At 38.4% G+C, this 25,361-nt stretch overlaps 1 protein-coding gene across 2 annotated transcripts; it reads right to left on the reverse strand.

Annotated features, from left to right (window-relative positions):
* Positions 1–887: 887 nt before the first annotated feature.
* git1 (G protein-coupled receptor kinase interacting ArfGAP 1) lies at positions 888–24,810 on the reverse strand. Of its 2 annotated transcripts, XM_087796474.1 has the most exons (21): positions 24,626–24,810; positions 19,232–19,365; positions 18,978–19,090; positions 18,451–18,556; positions 18,093–18,179; positions 17,247–17,377; positions 17,069–17,163; positions 16,932–16,974; positions 16,511–16,537; positions 15,806–15,854; positions 14,935–15,007; positions 14,309–14,406; positions 13,691–13,802; positions 12,430–12,554; positions 10,718–10,870; positions 8,606–8,956; positions 6,991–7,059; positions 6,623–6,699; positions 5,179–5,349; positions 5,049–5,112; positions 888–3,623 (listed from the first exon to the last, which is right to left on the reverse strand). In XM_087796474.1, the coding sequence occupies exons 1-21, from the start codon at positions 24,675–24,677 to the stop codon at positions 3,408–3,410; spliced, it is 2,346 nt and encodes a 781-aa protein (XP_087652600.1). In that variant the 5' UTR covers positions 24,678–24,810; the 3' UTR covers positions 888–3,407. The 2 variants fall into 2 exon arrangements, with proteins under 2 accessions (XP_087652600.1, XP_087652601.1); XM_087796475.1 differs by lacking the exon at positions 16,511–16,537.
* Between the last annotated feature and the right edge of the window lie 551 nt (positions 24,811–25,361).

The following is a 25,361-nucleotide window of genomic DNA, read 5'->3' on the forward strand; positions in this document are numbered from 1 at the left end:
GGAAAAATGTAAACAATAAATCAACGGAAATAAAACAAAATAATAAAATAAAATATTATAAGTAAAACAAACAAATAAATCTAGTATATAAATTAAATAAGGTAAGAATAGAAAATACCAACTAAAACGTAACATATGAAAACATAAGCAACTTAATTTAAAATGTTTTTTGTATTTCAATTGTGATGGTTTGATGAAGCTTCATGAAACAGTAATTATTTTCAGAGCCCACTAGATGGCGCTCTCTGCTCTATAACTTATCACTCTGAACATCTAATCTATAGTGATGAGCTGATGAAGCTTCATGAAACAGTAATTATTTTCAGAGCCCACTAGATGGCGCTCTCTGCTCTATAACTTATCACTTTGAACATCTAATCTATAGTGATGGTTTAATGAAGCTTCATGAAACATTACATTATTTTCAGAGCCACTAGATGGCGCTCTCTGCTCTATTATTTATCACTTTGAACATCTAATCTATAGTGATGGTTTGATGAAGCTTCATGAAACATTACATTATTTTCAGAGCCACTAGACGGCGCTTTCTGCTCTAGAACTATCGCTTTTAACATCTAATCTATAGTGATGAGCTGATGAAGCTTCATGAAACATTACATTATTTTCAGAGCCACTAGATGGCGCTCTCTGCTCTAGAACTATCGCTTTTAACATCTAATCTATAGTGATGGTTTGATGAAGCTTCATGAAACATTACATTATTTTCAGAGCCACTAGATGGCGCTCTCTGCTCTAGAACTATCACTTTTAACATCTAATCTATAGTGATGAGCTGATGAAGCTTCATGAAACAGTGTCATGTTGTTCAGAGGTCAGTAGGTGGCGCCAACAGTTTAAAAATCGGGGAAAAAACATTGAAAAAAACGGACAATTAACTTTTTTTTATTTTATATCAAATGTACATCTTATGCGTTTCCATAACAGTTGACCCTTTAAAGTCTCTACTTTGTACAATTCGTTTCATTTCTGTCCAAACATGTCGACGTAAAGAGCGATGAGGAAACGAGTGGATGGAGGCGTCGAGAGGAATTTTTTTGGTCCAACTCAAGAAGGATGTGTCGACGCCGGAGCAGGTTTGAGCTTCACAAGGTTAACTCTTTTTTTCTGAACATTCACACGAGGCACAGTCGACAGTGTCTGCTCACCCGGGGGGGCGTGACCTCTGACCCCGCCCTCCGTCATGAGATGTAGTGTCACCGAAGTAGTGTCACCGGAGTGCGTCTCAGGCTCGGATCCATGTTCGTGTTCGTGAGGAGAAATCACCGAGTGGATGTTAAAAATAGTGCAAAAATCACGATTATCACTGGTGACTTTTCCCCGTTTGGACGAGAATCAGCAGCATCAGAATATCTCAAAATTTGATTTTATTATTGAAGTTTTTTACTACTTTAATTCAATAATTTCTACATTCAAAGGTGGGTTTTTTTTTTATTGAATAAAACACTTTTTTTTTAGTTTTATAATAAGTATATTGAAAAGTTTTTTATTAATATTTTCAATGACACTTTCCTGTCACATGTCAAATTTGACTTTTAATTCATTGCATATTTGAAATAATTGTTTAACAATTACTTACTCAAGTTGTAAATATAGTTTTGATGTTTTACCTACAATTTGAGTGTCTAAAATTCTGTTGCAGAGATAAAACTATCAAAAATTAACAATAAATAGCTGCTAGGATTAGACAAAAGAAAGGAAACTGAAAAAAACGACCGAAATGAGAAAAAATTATACAGTATCTTTATTTTTTTAACTAATATTTAAAAAAAATAAAGATACTGTATATTTTTTTTAAATGTGAACTAAATGCTCCTCATTTCGGTCGTTTTCAGTTTCCTTTCTTTTGTTTAACAGAAAAAATATGTGAAAACAAAATTAAAAAATATATATATATTTCCTAACTTTCTGCCAATTTTTCAAAATCTTACATTGAATTCAAAACACTACGAATTAAAAAAAATAAAGAATTTACAACATTTATATTAGAATTAACATCAAACTATATGTAAAAATGGTTTTCATTTGGAAAATAACGCTAAAAAAACATTTCCAACCTTTCAATATCGAAATGATTGAATTAAAAAAAAATCCCAACATTTCAATAAAACATTAGTGTAAATGATTCAATATCCTGACGCACTGATTCACTTCCATAAACACGAGACCTCGTCCCGAGACTCACTCCGGCTCGATTCAATAACCCAGCGGCGGGACTCGAACCTATAGCTTAATCAAAACACACGAGAATACATGACCCGCCCGGGTAGATTTCCGCACACTCAGCAGTTTCTGTGGTGGAACCAGAGATGATGTGCAAAGGCATCGATATCAAAACGATACATTTCAAGAGTCCTCAGGAGACGACGGGAACGGAGCGGAAGAGTTAAGGAAAGAGGGATTCGTTCGTGGTCGTTTTTAGCGTTGACGAGTCGGAAACAAAAAAGTGCTTGACGGCGAGAAGAAGGCGGAGAAGACGTGAGATGTTCTCGCGAGATGGTGACGTACAAATCCCGACTGCAAGTGCAACATTTTTTAAATAAAAGGAAAATTACAGTTTTGATCCCGATGTTCCGTCGCCTTCAGAATGGATTTTTTAGAAAAAAGAACCACGACGTGGGCTTGATTGTGCTTGCCAGACTTTTCTCTTAAAAAGTGGGAAAAACGAAAAGAAAAACCAAAAACATGGCAAACGGAATCAAGCGCAGAAGTGGCGTCTCTTTGTCGATATTCCCGAAAACTTGTTTTCTACCCAACGAGGCTTTGGATTCACCGGCAGTGACTGAGGATGAGATGATCCCACTGGTTTCAGTTTTTTTTTAAAAAAAAAGGAGGATTTTGATGCGAACACGACATTTAAAAAACAGTTTCACAGGTTTCCATGAATCCCAAGGATGAGGCTCCCAAAAAAGTCTGCTGAAAGAAAAAAAACCTTTTAAGACGTAAAGAATAAAGAGTTAAATCAAGTTAAAAAAAAATGATAAACAATAAAAACCACAATTAATTCCAGTGTAAGTGTTTTTTTTTTTGTTAGTCAGTATTTCAGACGTGCAGACCAGACCTTTCTGCAGCGGCGGCGACCAAAAAAAAAAAGAAAAAGAAAACAAAAGAAATGAAGAACATGCTCTGGATCATGCGTGTTCGCCGACGGTCAGTTTTCGGGAGTCGGAGCAAGATGGCGGTCGAGGAGATGGAGGCTCTTGAGGATCAAAAAGGTCTTGTCGTTTCCTCCCAGAGGTGGTGATTGACAGCCCGGCGGGCGGGAGGCGGGTTTCTTTTTCCTGAACGTCGACACCGTCGAGCGGCAGCAGGTGGCGCCGCTTCTCCCTCCTCCTCCCGTCATCTTCGTAGAAAGTCTTCCCTCCATCTTGGCTCCGCACGACTCCTGGTCACTGCTTCTTCTCGCGGGTGGTGATGGTGACCAGTTGCTTGGCAGCTTTGGCAATGTCATAGGCGCACTGGATGACCTGCTGCGTGAGCAGCTGGTAGTCCACGGCGGGCGCGCCGGGCTCGGACGGCGCCGCCTTGCGACACTCCACCGTCAGCCGCGAGGCGCTGGACGCCAGCAGGCGCAGCGAGCAGTGGACGGCGTCCAGAGCCGGACGCTGAGGAGAGAGAGCGCCGGGAAATGATTGGTTTAGAAAACTGTGGCGTCGAAATATATGTCTCAATAAAGTTTATTTATTAAAATGTCACTATTTTTCAAAGAATAATTGACTTGTATACGGAGAGTCTATTGTTTATTATTGAAAATTCTGAATATTTGTTTGTTACTCATAGAGTTTGACGTCTTTATTCCATTTATTCTAAAATAAATGAATTAAATTTAACATTTTTTTTATCTGTAGCCTTTTAAATTCAATGTAAAAATGGTATTTGATCGTCATCAATCATTTTATATTGAATTTGAAAGGCTGGAAATGAAGATGAAAATATTAAATATAGAACATTTATTTTTGAATAATTTGAATTAAAACATTAAACTCAATGTATAAAAAAAATATTTATTCACTTAGAACTTTTTTTTAAATTCCGAAATCAGTTAATATAAAAGAAAAATTCAGCTTTCAACATATAACTTTGTATTAAATTAATTTGAATTAAAACATTAAACTCCATGTATAAAAAAAAAGATGTATTCACTTAGAATTATTTTAGTAAATTCCGAAATCAATTAAGATAAAAGAAAAATTCAGCTTTCAACATATAACTTTGTATTAAATTAATTTGAATTACAACATTAATACTCCATTTATATATATAAAAACAATTTATTCACTTAGAATTATTTTAGCAAATTCCAAAATTTCAACTTTGAACATAGAACTTTTTGTATTAAATGATTTAAATCTTTAAATAAAGAAAAAATCAAAACGTTAAAATATTAGCTTCAATAAGTCAATACTGTGACGAGCTGATACTAATGAGTTAATTGATCATGAGCTTCTATGTCGTCACATGATCCATCATTTTTATATTGAGTTTTAAAGGCTTAAAATTAAAAATGATTCAATTAAAAAAATCTATATAATTATAATAACAACATTAAACTCCATGTAAAAAATTCACTTTGAAATGTTATTTTTTAAATTCTGAAATCAATTTAGAAAACAAACAAATTCAACTTCAAACACAGAACTTTTTTGTATTTAATTATTTAAATCTTTAAATAAATAAAAATAAAGTATTATAATTCAAGCTTCAATAATTTAATACTGTGATCTTGTGATCAATAGACTTGATCGTGTGTTTCTATGTCGTCATTTGATCGCCATAATTCATTTTTATACTGAATTTAAAAGGCTAGAAATGAACAATTATTAAAAAAAAAAATTGTTTTTGAAAATTCTAATCGCAACATTAAACTCAATGAAATAATTGTATTTTTAAATTTCGAAATCAATTTACATAGAACTTTTTGTTTCCAATTATTTTAAATGAATTAAATGCTCAATAAAATGTTAGCTTCAATACTGTGATGCTCTGATATACTTTCACGAGGCAACAACAAAAACCCGTCATGGACTCACCTTAGGGAAGAGCGAGGCCATCTCGGTGACGGCGGAGTGGATCTTCTCCGAACACGGCACGAAGCTGTCGGAGGAAGTCGGGTCAGAAACGGTCGCTTTTTTTTCCACGCCTCCCCGTGTCGACGCTCACCTGTCGTGCTTGAACTCCTGGGCCGCCCTCAGCAGCTCCTGGATGTTCTTGGTCACCTGCTCCGTCTTCAGGATCACGTCCTCGGTGCAGGGCAGGGTCGGATCGGGCTCCCCGGGGTCACCGCCCCCCTCCTCCTCCCCACGACTGTCCTCCTCACTGCTGCGACCCATGCTGACCACACACACACACACACACACACACACACACACACACACACACACACACACACACACACACACACACACACACACACACACACACACACACACACACACACACACACACACACACACACACACACACACACACACACACACACACACACACACACACACACACACACACACACACACACACACACACACACACACACACACACACACATTAGTCTGTCGCACCTGGACGTGGCTTTAACTTTGTGGGCCCGAAAAATATGTTTGTGGTATCCCCTGTGTCGTCTCTGGGTCAAGGTGACCCAAAGGCCCAAAAACAAATGTGTTCGTGGTATCCCCTTTGTTCTCCAGTCAAATTGACCCGAAGGCTCGAAAACAAATGTGTTTGTGGTATCCCCTGTGTTGTCTCTGGGTAAAGGTCGCCTGAAAACCTCAAAAGAAATATGTTTGTGGTATCCCCTGTGTTGTCTCTGGGTCAAGGTGATCCGAAGGCCCGAAAACAAATGTGTTTCTGGTACCCCTGTGTCGTCTCTGGGTCAAGGTGACCCATAGCCCCGAAAAAAAATGTGTTTATGGCATCCCCTGTGTTGTCTCTGGGTCAAGGTGACCCGAAAACCCAAAAACGAATGCGTTTGTGGTATCCCCTGTGTTGTCCCTGGGTTAAAATTACCCGAATCCCCGAAAACAAATTAGTTTGTAGTATCCCCTGTGTCGTCTCTGTGTCAAGGTGACCCTAAAACCCGAAAACAAATGTGTTTGTGGTATCCCCTGTGTCGTCTTTGGGTCAAGGTGACCCAAAGGCCCGAAAACAAATGTGTTTGTGGTATCCCCTGTACCGTCTCTGGGTCAAGGTGACCCAAAGCCCCGAAAATGAATGTGTTTGTGGTATCCCCTGTGTTGTTTCTGTGTCAGGGTGACCCGAAGGCCCGAAAACTAATGTTTTTGTGGTATCTCCTTTGTTGTCTCTTATTCAAGGTGACCCAAAGGCCTGAAAAATAATGCGTTTGTCTTCTCCCCTATGTCATCTCTGGGTCAAGGTGACCCGAAGGCCTAAAAAACAAACGTGTTTGTGGTATTCCTTGTGTTGTCTCAGGGTCAAGGTGAACGACCTCCACCCCTGCATATGCATTTGTGGAAGGCAGGGAGGTTCACCTTGACCCTGAGACGACTTAAGGCTTAAAACATTAAACAAAAAACAACAAAAATCAAATTGGTCAAATCCACAAGTTAAGTTAAGGTGACACTAGATAATGAACTTTTGAGCCTCTTACCTTAAAGAGACATCGTAAGTGTGCGTGTTGTCGTAGTCGCTGTCAGTTCCACTGCCGTGTCGCTCGGATCTTGACACCTGGGAAGTCAATGTAGAAAACAAATATAAACAATGATTTTTGATAGAAAAAAATTGTATTTCAAATTGGTGAATATTTCTATAAATTTGATAAACACCTAGTTAATGATATAAAAGTAGCAGCAGTGGCTGAAATACACAGTAGCAGACTCCTCACTAAAGCTGGTAGTGATCCGTGTATCAAGATGTTCTCAATATAAAACAGCTGCTGGATCAACTTCTGGTGAAGCCACGTGGAAAAATAATAAAAAAGCCAGTGAACACATCTGGATTCTACACAAGCAACCGTACCATGTATCGACTGGTTTCCGTGGACGAGGACATGTGATGGCCGCCGTACGACGAACCACCTTTCCGTACCTGTGGAGAGCGAAGGTGACGCAGGGAAGATGATCATCAACAAAAGATTTAAAAACAGTTCAAGTGAAGAGAGGAGCGACCAGACCCTGTTCGCCTCCTGTGCACCCGAGCTCTCTGAGGTCCATCATTGGACTACATGGTCGAGCGACACCAGAGACACCATATATGTTTGCACGACTCTCGCACGGTTAGCAGACGGACGGACAGATTTCAGATGGAAACGCCGAACGGATGAACCGAAGGCTTGCGTTGAGAAGATGCACGGCTGCACCACAGTGAGTGAGAAGAACCGACAGGTGAGCAGACGGATGGAGAGAGAAGAAGAGCTGGCGTGAGACGCTGAACCACATGAAGCACAGACTAACAGATGTGGTTTGAAGGTCGGGGGAAAATAAAGATAGTTTTTCATGTCGATCTTCATTCGTGCTCCGGCGCGTTAGGGAACTAGAGTTGATTCAAACAGGCTGGAGAGGAGAACGTCAGCAGAATCAGGCAGAAGAACAGACGAGACGATCCCTCATATTCCATCTTTCTCTCCGAGGTCAACACTCTCTTCAGTTCAACTCAGTTATATCAGTGTCATCAGAATATTGAAGTTGAATTTAACATTTTAAATGTAATACATTTGTGGTTTTTAAGCATTGAATTTTATTTGTTATTAATAATTGAATTTATTATAAAATAAAAGGTTGAATTTGTTAAACATTTAATTTCAATTATTTGTATAATTTATAAAGGTTTAGGTTGTTTTCTTTTTTAATTATTGGATTAAATAATTTGTTTATCGAAAGAATTTAGAATAATTTAATGAAAATTAAATTTAAATTAAATTTGGAATATTTTCAAAATTAATTAATGATTTTTTTCAATTATTTTTACACATAGATTTTGACATTACAATTCCAAATATTAAAAAAATGTTTTTTACATATTCAACACATTTTAATTCGTAGCCTTTTAAATTCAAATTTGAAAAATTTGGTGTAACAGTGCCAGACAATTCTGTTGCCATGGTGAAGGTGCCAGTTGTTTGATGTTGTCACGTGATCGTCTGCGTCTCGCATGATTGGCTGAAAGTTCGATCCAGTAGCTCGGTACTCTTTTATTTATAGTTAGTTATTTATAGTATAGTAGCAGATGAATGTATAAAATGTATTTAGTTTAAATTACAATATCAAACTCTATGTGAAAAAAAGTGAATTCCTTTTGAAAACATTCAGTAACAAGTATTACAAATGTTGAATTAAATTATTCAAAACAAACGTATTGCTTGAAAAAGTTAAAATTAATTATTATTAAATATTGATTAAATATTCTGATGGCACTGACGTACGTCCATATAAAACATTAATTTGTCAAAAGGTTTAGTTAGCAATCATTAGGATTTAGCATCAGAGTAAGATCCAAAAAGAAAGATGAGGAATCGACGGGACAGAAGGAAAACAGAGAGAAGACCATTAGTCAGGCTTAAGAGAACCCATCAGGACCACCACAAAGAAGGTGGGGATTCAGTCGGGGGTGGGGGGCCGGCAGATTTCCAACTTACGCTGGCTGTGTTGAGGGGCTGCAGCCGAGCTGTCAGGGAGTCCAGGGCTGGGGGGCCGTGGGCCGTGGGGCCGGGGGCGGCTCCCGGTTCGTACATGGAGAAGGCCTGGCGGTCCCTCCGATGCGTGAGGGGGGCGACGGAGGAGGGCGCCGTGAGCCCGGGGGGATCCCCTCCTGACCCGAATCCGCCGAGCCCCCCTCCGCCCATCACTCCTCTCATACCGCCGCCCTGCCAGTAGGCGCTGCCGCTGCCTCCTCCTCCTCCACCGGGTCCCCCGACCCCATGGCCGGCGGCCCCCCCAGCTTGCTGGCCCCCCCGCAGCACGCTGTTCTCGGACTGCATCCGTGTGATCTACAGAAGAGGGGTCGGGGGAGGAGGCGGGGGGGGAGCAGGGGGGATGAGAAGCATGGTGGGAGGGAAAATGGGGTGGTTGTGGGGAAGGGAGGGGGGGTGTCAACCGCATGGTCAGAGACAAGCATCCATAATAACAGCAACAGTAATGGGTCAACACTTCACACATGAACTGGAGGGACACACGAGACAGGAAGTGGATGTCGGGTGAAGCGTGGGAGGCCACACACATCAGATGTTGACTAGAGAACTGATCATGAGGGGAGGACGTCTCGTGAGCTCCATGCAGAAAATCAGCAATCGTGTTTTTTGTGATTTTCTTTTATCGTTTCATTGATTTTGTATTTTATTTTGGGAATTTGACATTTATTTTCAGTGATTTTTTGTTTTGTTCCGTGAATTTGTTAAGTTGTTTCAGCGATTATGTGTTTTCTTTTTTAAATTTATTATAGTTTCACTGATTTTGTGTTTTGTTTTGTGGTATTTGTAATTTATTTTCAGTGATTTTTTGTTTCGTTCCATGAATATGTTACGTTGTTTCAGCGATTGTGTGTTTTGTTCCAGGGATTTGTTAAGTTGTTTCATTGATTATGTGTTTTCTTTTGTGCATTTGTCATAGTTTCACTGTTTTTTTTGTTTTCTTTTGTGAATTTGTTTCATTAATTGTGTTTTTTTTGTGAATTTTTAATTTATTTTCAGTGATTTTTTGTTTTGTTCCGTGAATTTGTTAAGTTGTTTCAGCGATTATGTGTTTTCTTTTTTTTTAAATTTATTATAGTTTCACTGATTTTGTGTTTTGTTTTGTGGTATTTGTCATTTATTTTCAGTGATTTTTTGTTTTGTTCCGTGAATATGTTACGTTGTTTCAGCGATTGTGTGTTTTGTTCCAGGAATTTGTTAAGTTGTTTCATTGATTATGTGTTTTCTTTTGTGCATTTATCATAGTTTCACTGATTTTTTATTTTCTTTTGTGAATTTATTATAGTTTTACAGATTTTGTGTTTTGTTTTGTGAATTTGTTTCATTAATTGTGTTTTTTTTTGTGAATTTTTAATTTATTTTCATTGATTTTGTGTTTTGTTCCATGAATTCATCATTTTGTTTTGCACCTTTCAGCCACCGTAGTAAATGCTTTAATCGCCATATCACGATTCACCTTCCACGGTCTTGCAGATTATTTTTCTTTCGTGGACGGGACTAGATATTTAAATATAAAGAAGAAAGTTGCAAAAGTTACAATATTATATTAGAATTGTATGTTTGTAAAAAGTGATCGCCATCTGCGATTAGTTGTCTGGGCGGCAAAGCATTATTTCTGTTGAGGTCACCGTTACCAAGATGGCTGTTGAGAGGTATGGCGCCTCATATGCAATGCATTTGTGTGAACAAGTAAATGTTAAATAAAATGTCAATTTTAAGTGAATATCCTAAACAAAAGTATTGCACTTCATATCCTGAGATGATGGTAAATGTAGAAGAGCGAGATGTAGCAGCACACACAAGAAAACAAGTTGTTTTGCTGCAGTACGAGGCTTCAAATACGCAGCTCTTTCAGATGGAATGCTGCACGTCTCAAAATACATCATCGAAAGACAACAATATAAAGGAGAACGAAACGCTTTTGTAAAAAAGTTTCTAGAATCCTGAATATTCAGATGTCACTCTGTCACGCTGGCTTCACTCTATTGTTGCCCTCACAGTCGAGTCGCATCTTTCCTTGGTGGCATTTATTCAAGTGCTTCTTCCCCTCCGTCTCTGTACCTCTTTCTGTAGCCGTCTGAGCTCCTCGCTCAGGTTGTTGTTGACTTTCATCAGCTGCTGAACTTTGGCTTCAGAAGAGGCCAATGCTTTCTTCACCTCCAGGTACTCCTGCAGGGTGATGGGACCGTCTGACAGGTCGGACGAGTCCATGCTCTGGAGTTGTAGGGAAGAGTGATGGAAAGAGAAAGAAAGTCAGTAAAGGGATCTTCAATGAAGCAGTTTATGCTTTTTTTGTTAAATGAAAAAACATCAAGAAAGGTATTAACTTTGTAAAGCTTACAATAATGTAAAGGGAAAAAATAATAATTGCTCTTTGTCACCAAGAAAATCATTGGATATATTTGGAGAGCATAGTAATTTACCACAAAAGTAATCCGATTATAGTTTGTATTTTTTATTTTAGAGCTTGATTTTTTGGTAGGAAAGCTCAGATAATATTCTTCTGAAATAATTAAAACTTAAAAAAAACAAATGGGTGGTTATAATAATACATAAAGACAACATAAAATAAGTTTGACATTTGATTTTTGTGTGACTTGTTTGTTTTTTTTGCAAGAAAAAAGGGTTATTTAATGGCTTTTTTAAATAAATTGCTCAATTAGTTTGACATATTTTTGTAGCCATTAAAAATGAGCACCTTCTAAGGCCATAAGAGGTTCTGGTGGAGACTGGGTCTCGGGCTGGAGTGGTCTTTCAGCGGTTTTGCCTCTGAGCCAAATTAGATTTGCAGTTTATTGTTCAATGTTTAGCAATTTCTTGTGTGGTTTCATTGTGAATTTGGACGAGTATTGTCTCATTTTATGTGCGTCTTAACTCTACAATAAAAGCTAAATGATAATGATAATGTTTTCTGTGATGATCTTTATTCTTGGACCATCTAAAGTGTACTTCGATCGAGCCACTCACATAACATAGACATTAAACTTAGGGCAACAGAATATCATCTTAGAGGCTCAAATGAGTTCATGATCATGAAATACATACAATACATATACTCGTATATAAAATACAGTCATTTACTAGTGGTTGTGGGGCCAGCAGCAAATGAAATGTGCAAAAAGGGGGACTTGGCAAAATAAAAATTAGGGAACAAAAATGTTTGGGATGATGATTTTTATGGGAATTATTTATTTATGAATTAAAATATTCTTCTTCTGCAGAAAAGACAAAGAGTTTGCTGTCAGTTCTGCTAAAGTGCAGCTGACCAAACATAAAGCTTCAGTTCATTCGCCTCCAACTTCCTGTTCATCTGAAAGTTAGTCATTTCACCAACCTCTTTCGGAAATGTTCAAACTTTTCTACATTTCTGGCGATCTCTTATCTTTTATTAGCCATTACAAAATATATTTTTTGCTTTTTATGTTTATATGGCATTTTTATTTGCATATTCCGTCTGATGTTTGAGATAAAAACGTGTTTCTAATCCATAAAATCTGGATGGGTTTCGCCTCGCGGCTCACAGGAGCGGCTGACCGTGAACTTTATCACGTCTGTCACTGGCTATAATCTTCCTCTTCTCCTCCTCTGAATGAACAATGCCTCGCTGACCCAGAATAGCTGCTGATGTCACTCAGGAGCTATGTGGCAGCTTGCGCTGTGGCCACTCCCTAAACCAGCGTGCTGGGACAAGAAGAAACGGAGGAAGCTGTGGAGGAGCTTTTAAAGCTGATGCTACCCTTTTCTCTGTGCAGAAAAGAAAACAGGGTTATTACCCTTGCACGGTTACTCCGCTGAGTGTTGTTGTTGTTCTGGGCGGTCAGCTCGCTGTCCGTGTCTTCGTCGGAAGCTACGCTGTCGTAGTCGTGCTGGTCGTCATCGAAGCCAAGGTCCAACAGATCTGCAGGATTAACAAACCACGGTTATTTTATTGCTCTAGAATAGTTGCAAAACAAATGTATTTCTTTTAATCCATCCGATTTATTTGATCTGCTCCAGATTCTTCATGAAAAAGATTGGCCTTTGCAATCACAGGAATAAAACCTCAGAAAGACGGTTTGCATTATTTAATATAAAATAGTAAAGATTTATAATGTATTTCTTTAATTTATGCAGTACAATGTATGAACTTATGGATATCAAGTATGAAAGAGTATTGAGAGCATCTAAAATGTTGAAAGTATGAAAAATCATTGTTTTAATTTTATTATTGTATTATCTTTTTTTAAATAATCAAATTAAATAATTAATACATTGAAAGGTTACTTTTTTTTTTAATGATTAACAGGAAATATAATATATGAATGGATCTCCTTTACACATGGTTTGGTATTCAGTTCATTCATTTTCTACTGTTTATCCCTTGTGGGGGGTCGCAGGGAGACTGGAGTCTATCCCAGTTACATTGGGCGAGAGGCAGGGGACACCCTGGACAGGACGCCAATTTGTCGCAGGACACACAAAGACAGACAACCATTCACACACACACTCATACCTACGGATAATTTCCCCAAGTTCTCATTCAACCTCTGTATGTTTTTGGACTGTGGGAGGAAACCAGAGTGCCCGGAGTAAACCCACGCAACACGGTGAGAACATACAAACTCCACACAGAAGGGTCACAAGTTCGCTTGGTCTGGAAGCGAACCAGCAACCTTCTTCTTGCTGTTAGGCCACCATGCGCCCGTTTGGTATTCAAATTAATAAAATAATAATAATTTAAAAAAAAAGAAGTATAATTTATATTTACAGTATATGTATTGTTACTGATTAGATCATAGAGATACAACATTTTAATATTTAAATGATTTAGTTAAATCAATCAAAAGTTAAATAAAAAACAATAATTGTCATGATTTAAAACGTTAAATTCAACCGTAAAATGTTTGGATGCTACCGATACACTTCCATACACTATCCAAAAATAATACAATAATCCCTGTATGTTCAAGCAAAGATTTCACTTTTGACCTTCAGCATGAGTTGATAAATCAAAACCATCTCATCTGTTCATCCCTCCCCCTGCGGAGAACTCACCAGTAGGGCTGCTGAGACCTTTTCCCTGCTGTCTCCGTTTGGCATCGCTCAGGATGTCTATAATGAGGGTGGCAAACTCCCGGGCATTAAAGCGGGCGAGCTTCTGGCGTCCCTGCAACAGATGAGTGACAACCTTATTAAAAAAGAGTCAAGACTTCTGCCTTGTGACAAAAAAAATGAAACGTTCACAGTAAATATCCTGCACACGGTGAACAGCTTACAGTCTGTGGTCGACTGCTGTGGAAAAACCAAGTGAACCAAAACACAGATGAGACTTATGCATTCCACATGTGCTGCAACTGTACATTAGGAGCCAGAATAGAGTTTCAGGAGCTAAATGGAACCATTCTGAAAAACATATGAAAACTGTGCCTCATTTCTCTGCATAATCAGGCCACTGTTGCGGAGCCGAGTAAACGTGGCGATGTGTGCTTTTTCAGTGTCCCTGTAAAAAGTCAATGTTTACACTAATGAGCCCCAACAGATCGAGGCAAAATATGTGAGAGGACACGTGGGGTTTTTTTCTTGTTCACACAGACTCACAGACATTTTCAATTGGCTCTATATTAATAAGTAGAAGTTTTCAAGCATCTATAAAGTGAAAGCGTGTGTGTTTACCTGGTTGCGCGTCGCAGAATACTCTGGGTTGACGGGTAAAAATGGCACCGCGCTTCGTTCAGTCACCAGAGTGCTGTGGTTCTGGGTCGTCAGCCACACTGAGGACGGAAATAAGTCGTCAAAAATAAGGCTTTGTACGAGTTTAACTTTGTCTAAGCAAGAAGATCATTTTGGCTGGATCACGAGCAGCTCATCCACCCACACGCTCTCACTCACACACTGGTATAAACAAAGCTTCGATTGAGTTCCTGTCAGGCTGCAATTTACTGTGAGCTCTGACAGTCAATGAAGTGCATGTGTGCCCCCACAACTTACCTGCTCTCTTAAAAGCACAAATTCACTGCTACTGAGGGGAAAGAAAGAGGCAAAGACGAGGAGAAAGTCAAGAATCCTCCGAAGGCACTTCCTCCCTCAGCTTCTCCTCCTCCTCCTCCCACTGCCTCCTCCTCACACTCTGTTTGCACTTCTTCAAATTTCCACGCGTCTGCTAAATCACTCTTTTTCCACTACCCAACAATTCCTTTTCGATTATTTTTTTGATTCGAAATAGTCAAGTTGCAACATGGGTCGTGATAGAAAAAAAGGTTTGGCTTTCCAAGTGCAAATAAAAAGAGTTTTCACCTCACCTGCATCGTTTTCTCTCCTGTCCACTTCATCATAGACGTCCATCGCAAGCTCCTCAAAGAGTCGGTTATTTAGCTGCCACACATACAAACACATACATTAGGATGGCTGTTCAAGCAGCACAAGGCTGTTTAGATTTGGACAAAAAATAAAAGGGAAGTTTTACCAAAAATCAATGAACAACAACATATTTTGTCACTACAGTCCTGTAAAGGTCGACATATTCAACCTTGCATTTTTACTAAATCAACGTTTAGAGTTAGGTAACAAACAAATAAAGCCAAAAACATAAATACATAAGGAATTACAGTTGATGGGCATTTTACACATTTGTCTTTAAGCCCTTTTTCCATCTTGGGATTACAAAACATCCCTCCTTGTAACAAAAAATAATGTTTTCAGTATTTATATTAAAACGATTTGAACTTATTTTTATCGTTCTATTAAAACAATGAAACATACAATGAGAGTTTTTATTTAATAGAACATAATCAAGTCTCAAACTATTGCATAATAAACAAGCAAGTAGAACTTTTTTTAAACTACCATCAATTAATGGAACCAAATCAGAATCTGTGTTCTTAAATTAAGCATGTTTAAAGAAACTTAATTGTTTTTTTTCACATTCTTCAGTGATCGTGGGTATTTTTCGACATAACCACTAATTTTGGGACAATAATGAATCCGTCAGTTTAAATCCAAAAACAATCGTTTTCAGTAAATAATTAGGTTCCCAAGCGTCACATGAAGAGAAAGAGACGAGCATTCCATCCAAAGTCTTTGCTCCTCAACACAGAATCTGCATCATCAAAACTGTCTAATATAACATATGTCGTAGAAACACAGCAGCATGATCAAAATAGCTCAACTCACCGCTTGCAGCTTCTTCTTGGCAGCCTTGGCTAGCTCTGAGAGGTCCAGACTACGAAAGATTAAAAAAGTCAAGAGTGAGACAGGAGCATGAGGACGGATGAGATCATGAAGGTGACGGGTAGAACGTAGATGAAGGAGGCATGGGAAGGAATGAAAGATGAAGGTTCAGCAGAATACAGTAGAGAAATTGACAGACGTAGATGTGATTCTAAGGAGTATAGTCGTTTCTAGCATTTCAAAAAGCTACAGCAAGAGTTGAAAAGAGATATTTATTCTATAAGCGCCTTGATGAAGAGTAGGGTTTTCTGCCCATTTAAGAAATTAAGAAAAATGTGAAACATATTTTGAGTTAACTGTGGCCTCTAAAAAAATGTATCCCAGGTTCCTTTATATATAAAGAATAAAGAAACATGTAAATTCATAAAAAAAAGGCATATTTAACAAAAGACAGCAGTTATAAATGTCATTAATTGATACAATGATGATCAGAATCTAAAAATATATCTCTACAATATTACAATACAACAACATTTACTTTGCTACCAAAAGTAGACCACAGTGAAAAACTTGCATAAAGTCATCATTGAATTAAACCACTAAAAATCTATGATCAGAGCTCCACTACAGAAAAAGGTAGAAAATGCAGAGCAGGGGAAAATGAGGATATTTTGTGGGAGTAAAACTGAACAAGGGAAGTAAAGGTACCTCTGTGACGGGCACTTAGGACGAGCTCTGGCTCCACCAAGCGCAGCGTAATGAAGAGAACGAGAAAATGAGTAAGAAAGAGAAAGAAACCGACAGAAAGAAGAGAACAGGAGCCACATCAACACCGGTTCATATCACCAAAGGAACCATTCAAAAAAGAAACCAGAAAAGGTGAAGTGCCAGTGAGAGTTAGGAGTGCAGCCAAACAGTAATACACATAGATTTTAAGTGTCCTGGGCTCAAAAAAATATTATATACCATAATGTTTCTCACCCAATTTCATATCCCAAGTATCATATGTTACAGTGCCACCCATTGGGGAGAGTACTAAACTGCATATCACAAATGATCTCAACAAATCTGCACACATTTTACAACAGTTTTTGATCGGGATAGACGACAATATTCCTCAGGTCCATACCTGTCTGCCATTTGAGGAATGATATAGTGGCCATTCTTGTGGTCTGAGGAGGAGAAGATCAAGATTTTAACAATAGGTCAAGGAAGTCCCAAGAATATTTCGTGAAGATTTTCGTGATAAAAGATGCTCCGGCGTACCAGGACGTCGACCACACAGGTAGAAAGCTAGCCGGTCTGTTAGCTCGTACTGGCACTCGACAAGTCGCTCAGCGAGCTCCATATGGCCTGCCTGCCTGGATACAAATCACCACGTGTATGGTCATAACTCTGAAGATATATTTCTAAGAAATATGAATTATATAGTATTGACCTTTACCTTGCATAATCCATGGGTGTTCGTCCATTAATGTCCGGCGCTCCAGGGTCTGCTCCGTACACCACCAACAGTTCGGCTTGCAAGACCTGACCTGCTTTGGCTGCTACATGTAAAGGGGTTGTGCCTTTCTCCTGGTGCATTGAAAACAAAAAAATATTTATTTTTATAACATGAACAATCGTTAAATACAGTCATAATATTCTTCATCAATTGCCATGTATACATGTACGTTAACACCATCATGTCATGAAACATACTATATTCCTATTTGGGAAAAGGTCATTCCAAATACAATCATATTTTTAGGACTATAAAATAAAAATATATTCAGTTCACCTAATAGTCCGGTGGGCATTATGAATAAAAATAGAACCGTTCATTGATAATGTCCCTTATAGTCCAGGAAATACGGTAAAATGCCAAGTTTTAAAGAGAAAACCCTGCAACATTCAATCTTAGATACAATAAACTGCAGCGTATAGTTCCTTGTGTGATATAGATTGTAAATTATACAGCTTACACTAAGACCACCATTGATCACCTACTGCAGGAGTGTCAAACTTTATTGCGTCACGGACCACGGACAAAGGGAACCGTTCAAAAAGACCAGAAAAGTTGGAGTGCAAGTGAGGGTTAAGGGCAGTCAAAAAGTAATCCACTGAAGTCACAGATCGATTTTAAGTGTCCAAGGTTAAAAAATATCTAAATACCCTAATGTTTCTCAACCAATTACATCACCGGTATCATATATTTTTGCATCATGGAACAAAATTATAAACACAATCTGGGCGACACTACGCTGCTCCCCAGGATCGGAGTGAGCCAGAAGGCAGATTCGATACATACCGGATGAAAGAAGTTGGCCTGAGCTCCGAGAGACAGCAGCCGGAGACACGTCTCTAAACTCCCCGTCCGCACACTTGAGTGAAGTTGCTAATTGAGAAACAGAAGGAGGGGAGGAGATAAAGAGGACGACAACACAGCTGCGAGGGGAAAACAAAAATATCCTAAAAAGCCTCCATGGAGTTGCAACACTATTAAGATGATATTATTATATTATCCTGCTGCATCAAACATATTATAGCCTGCCAGGGACACATCAGCCATCCCAGGTGAGGTGCAGGTGAAGTGTATGAATGTCTCCTCTCTGACCAGTTGACCTCAATTTCACATCAAGAGCTGCATCTGCAGAAAAAGCTCTCACCTTGCTGAGGTCTTTTGTGGTGACGCCATCGTCGTCACGACAGGGCAGCTTGTGCACGAAGGCAAGCATCTGATATTTGGCTCTGATGAACTCTGACTTTGTGGGGCTGTACAGAAAATGGGGAAATACATTAAAAGTGAAGAAGATTATGGTTAAGAGATCAATATATTTTTAGATTTATAAAGCATATTTTTTTTTAATTCCCAACAGAAAACAAAATCGTGTTTAAGGTCTTTAGATCAGGGGGTTAAAATGTAATAACACAAGGGATCAAAGTCCGAATTAATTGTATTCCTTAGCTTTCCTTAAGCTCCAAAGGCCACAATATCAACATGTACCACTTCAAATATGATTATTAAAGCATACATTAAGTATTATTAATTCAATAGAAAACATGTTGGATAACAACAAAACCTATATTGGCTATAATATATATAAACATAAGGCCATTTGAGAGGGAATTTACGTCATGAAGTAGATAAATCATCGACGTTTATTGAATACTGTTTATAATAATGTCCACTCACTGGACTTTGTCTTGGGGGTTGGGTTTTCTTCGACCACTTTGCACCTGAGCAGGATCCAGCAGACTGTGTTCCCATATGGAGTTGGCCCCACTCCCCGCCAAGGTCTGAACCATCTGCAACAGACAGTGATTATGCCGGATTAATGAAGATGCATCAATATAGGAAAACAATGACTGATTCAAAAGAAAAGAGGGGTGCGGCGTTAAGACCCTTCTGGACGATATCATCAAACCATGATTGATTTCTCTCCTCACCTGCAGTAGTGCTGGAGGCCATCCGCTGTGTCTCAGGTGCTTGACTATTGAGATGTGTCGACCTAAACTACGATGGACTGAACAGCACTCATCGCAGATCAGAACCCCTCTGTTGATGCTCGTCCACCCTGGGTCTGCAAGAAAGTGTCAAACAGTTAAAACAGTCATTTTTACTCTTAATATAGCGACAGAAATAACTAGAAAAGTTACTCACAATCAGGTCGCTATCAATTTATTTCTATACATTTATGTTATCGATAAAATACAAATTTGTGTGCAAATTTAGATGGTTAATCAAAACACCATCAACATCTGTTGGTGTCCAATGATCAACATCTCCTAAAATTATTGAAATCCAACCTCCCATTTTACATATCTTTTGCCAATAAGAGGATCACATTGCCTCCTTGGCAGAGTTAATTACAGGAAACGTATCAGAACAAGCTCCATTGCCAAACTTCAGGTCCACAAAACACATCCAAAAAAAGGCAAACTCCTGCATTATCTTCCAAATAATTCTAAACAAACAGCCCCACATAATGTTCCTCGACAAATCTGCCCGTCAGCTCTGATCATATTTATCCGATCTGAACGTGGCCTGTAGAAAATGTGTCTTTTATTAAAATTCCAACTTGTTGAAATAGCTAAGCAACAGGAAACCTACTGCTCGAATAGAAGGAGAAACCCCGTCTTCAAATGAGTACAAAGAGAAAATCTAACGACGAAAATATAAACAAAATGTACAAGTACATTCTCAGTTTACTGAGATGGAGCCAGAGCCCTGTTAATGGTTATTGGTGCAGATTCAATTTATATTTCAGTTAAGCTTGACTTTTGATTCCGTATACTCTCTTTCTTAACTTTTAACAGGACTGCATAGAAAAACATACAAAGTACATATTGGGGAAAACACCTATACATCTAAATACCAAGAAAGTTCTACTACACAGAAAATACAACATTGGTAATGAACAACTTGAGCGACAACAATGAGGGTCTCACAAACTTGCTTATAATGTATCCCAAAGGAAAAGAGAGCTTTGATATAGCAGTGAATATCGAACATATATGACTGATGAAAGTAATACATTTCACCTAGTATTGATAGTACTGACCACATCTTAATAGCCCCAAATCTTTGTGGGAAGAATTTTTTTAATGTTGCCGTTTGGGTGATCAAACTGTCACGCTCAATCTCTGGGAGATTCGGAGATTTGGATAGTCTAGAAGTTCTTCAGAGCTCACATTAACGCTTCTACAACAAAGGAGACACAATGCAAATGTATTTATCAAGAACCCATGTATCTAATGTCTCCCTAAAAGTAGGCTAACACTTCTCCTAGAATACTGAAACTGCCTACTCTGATAGACACGATCACCGATGGGATTGAACAAAGCCAGAATAGAACTTGTTGACAACATCTGATGAAGAGAACCATACCAATGTAAAACTGAAACAATGAATCAATCTTGCAATAATGAGAATAAAAATTGGATGTCATTATTAAATTAACATTGTGGCTAATTTAAAGACATTTAAAAAGGATATAGCCAAAGGCGCCTGTGTACTCTGGAGCAGACTGAGCAGAAATGTCATTAGACAGAAACGGGAATACACCAAATGTAACTACATTTAGGTTTCACTGAAACTCTAAATTACCTCTAAATGATGACGTATCCAATAACAAGTGAATTGAATCTCTTGCCGAGATCCCGCAAAGATCAACTATATTTCATCTAACAAGGTAAAAAGGAAAAAGTTCAGATCAGATTTCAATAAACTTTAAGCATGTTAGTATATATTTCTGCTCAACTAGACACACAGAACTATTTTTGTGCAGCGGTCACTTTTTGGGCCAGGATGAAACGGGCTGGGCTTAGGGTACTAATGGATTCTAAAATAATCCATTATTAGATGAACTGCGGCCTGAATTGTTGGCCTGCCGCAAATGAAGCCTAACATTCGAAATGGCTTTGATAAGAGACACAGTTACAAGTTGAAAGGAAGCCGGATATTGTGTTTTGAAGGCTACGCTGCATCCATTTCATTCCTCAATCTGTATATTAAAAAAAAAGAGAGGGGAAACTCCCAGAGGTTACACAATTAGCTTGGCCCACAGGATCAGTTACAGTACTTCCACCATTAGGATATTACATTAGAAACACTGCTGCCAGCAGCATATTGACTACAACACAACTAACCATCTATTTCACAAAGCTTACCGGTTCAACTTAGAACATCAGCATATCATTGTTATACCAATAAAGATCAATTGTACGTTAAAATATCGACTCCCGCTGTTGCTATTCATGCATTTGTATACAAGACATGCTCTTCATTCAAGCCACTCGTATCATGAACATTTCTTGTTTTGAAGTTTGTGTATACTTCATATAAACACAGATGAGACACGATTTGACATCGAAACACAACATATGACTCAGCTTTAGGGGGAAAAAAAAGGCACTTGGCTCTCAGTTACTTCTACAGCATGATCCTTCTTGGCAATAGAGTATGAGGAGGGCAGCTTTGTGACAAGAAATGTCTTAAGGCACAGCTAAGATTGGCTGCATCTCTTTGTTGCAGAGCAACTTCAGTTTATCCACTAGCTGTGTGGCAGAGATATGTCCTGCTACCAACTCACCAAGTCAGCATTTCCCATAACTTACGGCTTGAATGATCACCGTCTTGAACAAACGCAGGGATTCCCTCGAGCTAACTGACATAGATAGATAGATACATTATTGATTAGTTTGTCCAGCAGCAATAATACATCCATCCAAACAAACATCCATTAAATAAATACATGTAACAATCAAATAAATACATACAAAACGTATAAAAAGACAAATCAATAATTCAAATGTCGCCAATAAAAAGTCAAAAGAACATGTTAAACATGCATGTACGGCCAAAATAATAAACAATAAAAATGGTCCTTACAGGAGATCATATATATTAAATTAATTGCAATTGACATCCAAATGCAAAATCAAACTTTAACCCTCGACTATAAATGTGCTAACTGAGTAAAAGGGCCCGAAAGCGTTGACCAAATGTTAACTTTGCTAACTATGGGAGCAGCTGTGAGGAGAGCAGCTGCTATAAGATGCTTCATATGCACATGAATGAATGTGCAACATGGGTTGTTGAGAGATGTCATGTTAGATGAGACGCTAGTAAAATACACTTTTTTTGTTTATGACAAAGATTTAGTCCGCCAAGGTTTAATGAAACCCATTGTGTTTAAATTGCTGTGATGCTACCCTTCATAAGATCATTAAACATTTGACTTGCAAAAAGAAAGCAATTGTTAAGAGTCGTAGTTTATATTATGCTATATTATTTATAAGCATAAAAATTCACACAACCGGGATCTTAATTGTAACCATCATAAATGAGTGATGACTTAATACGACTTAGATATTAATAATGTAAATCAATTACATTACAATTGTAAAAATGGTACCACCAGTGTTGTGAATTTTAAAAATATATAATGTCAAAATACTATGCCTAAAAAAAGTAAAAACAAAAGTCAAAAGCACATTCACAAGCTTTAAGCAATAAGTTTTGCACCTTCTGTTCCAAATCTCTTTCAGATTAGTCAACATCACACCTTTTTGTCCCCTTTGGCTACAAAGTAAAATATGGGACTTACAGTTGTTCTTTCAAACGGTAGGTAAACGTAGACACTCAAAAGCAGAAAACTATAAGGTAAGGTAAGGTAAAGGTAAGGTAAAACTTTATTGATCCCTCAGGAGGTCTCCTTTGGGAAATTGTAGATTATAGATACCTGAGATAACCAGGTCTAAAGAAAGACATATTCACTGACTCTGCTTCAAGTCTTAGTGTTTATTTGTTGCCAACAAGATAGGAATCAGAACTTTTTTTTTACTTTTATTCCCAGTTCTAACAGAACATAAGATTTTTTTTGTGGTGGCAGAACAGAATAAAAAAATGAAATTAAATACAACAGAAAATAAGCAATAAAAACAGAGCCACGCACCAAGGATAATATCATACCTTGACTCGATTAAAAGTATTTGTTTCTTACCAAGAACATATTCAATTATGTTCGTATTAAGTCATCTGTGCTCCTTAAGATGAAAAAAATCCCATTTTTGTTCAGAGGATTGTTTAATGTCAAATAATATAAAAGTATATATCCACAAAGCCACCCTAGGGCTACCCCTAACTATCTGAAACCCCTCCTAAGTCGGACACTAGTGGATAAAGCGTGAATTCACCGGATTTCTGGTTGTTCTTTTTCCCTCGCGCTCATACTGAATCAGAAAAGATAATTTTTAGCCATCATACCCCTGGTCCTCATATGGCTAAGATACTCTAACACTGTTTCCCCAGAGTTTTTGTTAAACAGTTTGTTATTATCTGCAAAATCCGAAGCCTTACACTGATTTATTTAAGTATGTATTGTTAATAATATGAATCTCAATAACCCTTTCAGTGTAGTATTGTGTTTACATTTAGAATTTTTTAACTGTGTCTTTGCTGCCTTAGTTGCCAGGGCAAAAGAGTTATCAATCTCAGCAGGACTCCCCTGGCTAAATAACGGATAAATAAATAACATATAAACAGTATATTGTTAAAGCTTATTTTCAAAATTAACATAGTGCCTTATACAGATAATATCCAGATCTTAGATCATTATAAACCTGCATTGTTTGCATCTTAATGGTGTTTATAGTAGTTTGAAACATTCAAAAGGTTGTAGCATTCAGCAGATGTCACCTTAAAAACACAAAGTAGTAAATTGTTTAATAGTTGCTGCTATTGTAGTTGTTACAGCATTGTTGTTATTATGAAGTCTGCTCGTCCATTGAACTATCACTTGAAGTTTACTTATGTATTAACAATAATACAGATGTATCAGAGATTCTAAAAAAAATCTCAGACTAGAATCATGCGTTTTAAGTTAACGTGTTTGTGTTTTTTTCATTATTATAAAGTTCCAATGTCTCATCTGTGTATTTCGGGTAAAAATCTGTTAGCAAAACTTGTCGTATAGCCAAAGTTAGCTAGCCTGCTAAGCTAACTGTGGAAGCCAGGTAGACACAACAGAGTGTAAACAATAACAGAATGTGAAAAATGTATAAATCCGTCGGCAAACATGTGAGGTAAACAGCCGCAGGACTCTCCCCTCGGGGCACACGCAAAAGATTTACGATTTGTCAATAAAAACGCCTCTGACAGTGTTTATTATGGGCCTTGACGGAGATAGAAACTGGCCGTTTTCCTACTTCGCGGGCCGACTGACAGAGCGTCAATGTCGGCCCAGATTCCTCAGTAGGTCGCCCCCCCACCCCTCCCTCCCTCCTCCTCCGTCGCATTGTTCCAGGAAAACCCTCTTTTTTTTATTGTCTCATCCTCACCTGGCGCACTGCAGTCGGCGCAGACTTCCGTCCTCTGGAGCTTCCTTGACATGTTGGAAGTCGAACCTTGAGGTGGACCAGATCTTTGGTCGTCGCCCTTTTTTCCCCACCACCCGGAGCTACAGACCCGACGTCTGCCGTCAAGCGATGCGGCCCCTGGATCTCCGGAAGCCGGGGTCTGTGTGAGCGCTGGTCCCGGCCGACGGACGACAAGAATCCCCTCCTTCCTCCTCCTCCTCCTCCTCTCTTCAGTCCAGGTCTGGGGCTGAACTCAGAGTCTCTTCTCAACTTGTGCCTCCATCGCTGATCGCCGCCTGTGTGAAGCTGTTACCGCAATATTTATCAAATCTGTTCGCTGCATTGTCGTCGACTCGCCGGGAGACGGCAGCTCGCTACCTGTCAGTCTCACACCCAGAGTCTGCAGCCCACCTGCGGGGCACAGGGAGCGAGGAGGGGCCACTTTATTTTTTTAACATAATATTTTAACATACATGTAACTAAGTAAGTAATTTGTATTTATATAGTGCTTTTCCAGACCAGGGTCACAAAGCGCTTAAACAAACAAAACAATATTCAATAAAGTATATATTTTAAAGATCAAGATAAAACTGATAACACAACAGGAGTTCCAGAAAATCAAGGAAAAGCCTGAATAAATAAAAACGTCTTAAGATGTTTCTTGAAGGAGTCATAGTTAAAATATCCAATAATATGCAAGTGAAGCTTCTGATCCCAT

Source organism: Callionymus lyra, chromosome 7, assembly GCF_982586985.1.
Source record: "Callionymus lyra chromosome 7, fCalLyr1.hap1.1, whole genome shotgun sequence".
Lineage (NCBI taxonomy): Eukaryota > Metazoa > Chordata > Actinopteri > Syngnathiformes > Callionymidae > Callionymus > Callionymus lyra.

Excerpts from the sequence above, each read along its gene's own strand:
- git1 (XM_087796474.1), bottom strand. The coding sequence starts at position 24,677 with ATGTCAAGGAAGCTCCAGAGGACGGAAGTCTGCGCCGACTGCAGTGCG. Across the intron at positions 16,975-17,068 it reads CCTGTGTGGTCGACGTCCTG|ACCACAAGAATGGCCACTAT; the intron begins GTACGCCGGAGC and ends TCTCCTCCTCAG. Across the intron at positions 14,407-14,934 it reads CAGGAGAGAAAACGATGCAG|TGTGGCTGACGACCCAGAAC; the intron begins GTGAGGTGAAAA and ends TTCCGTCCTCAG.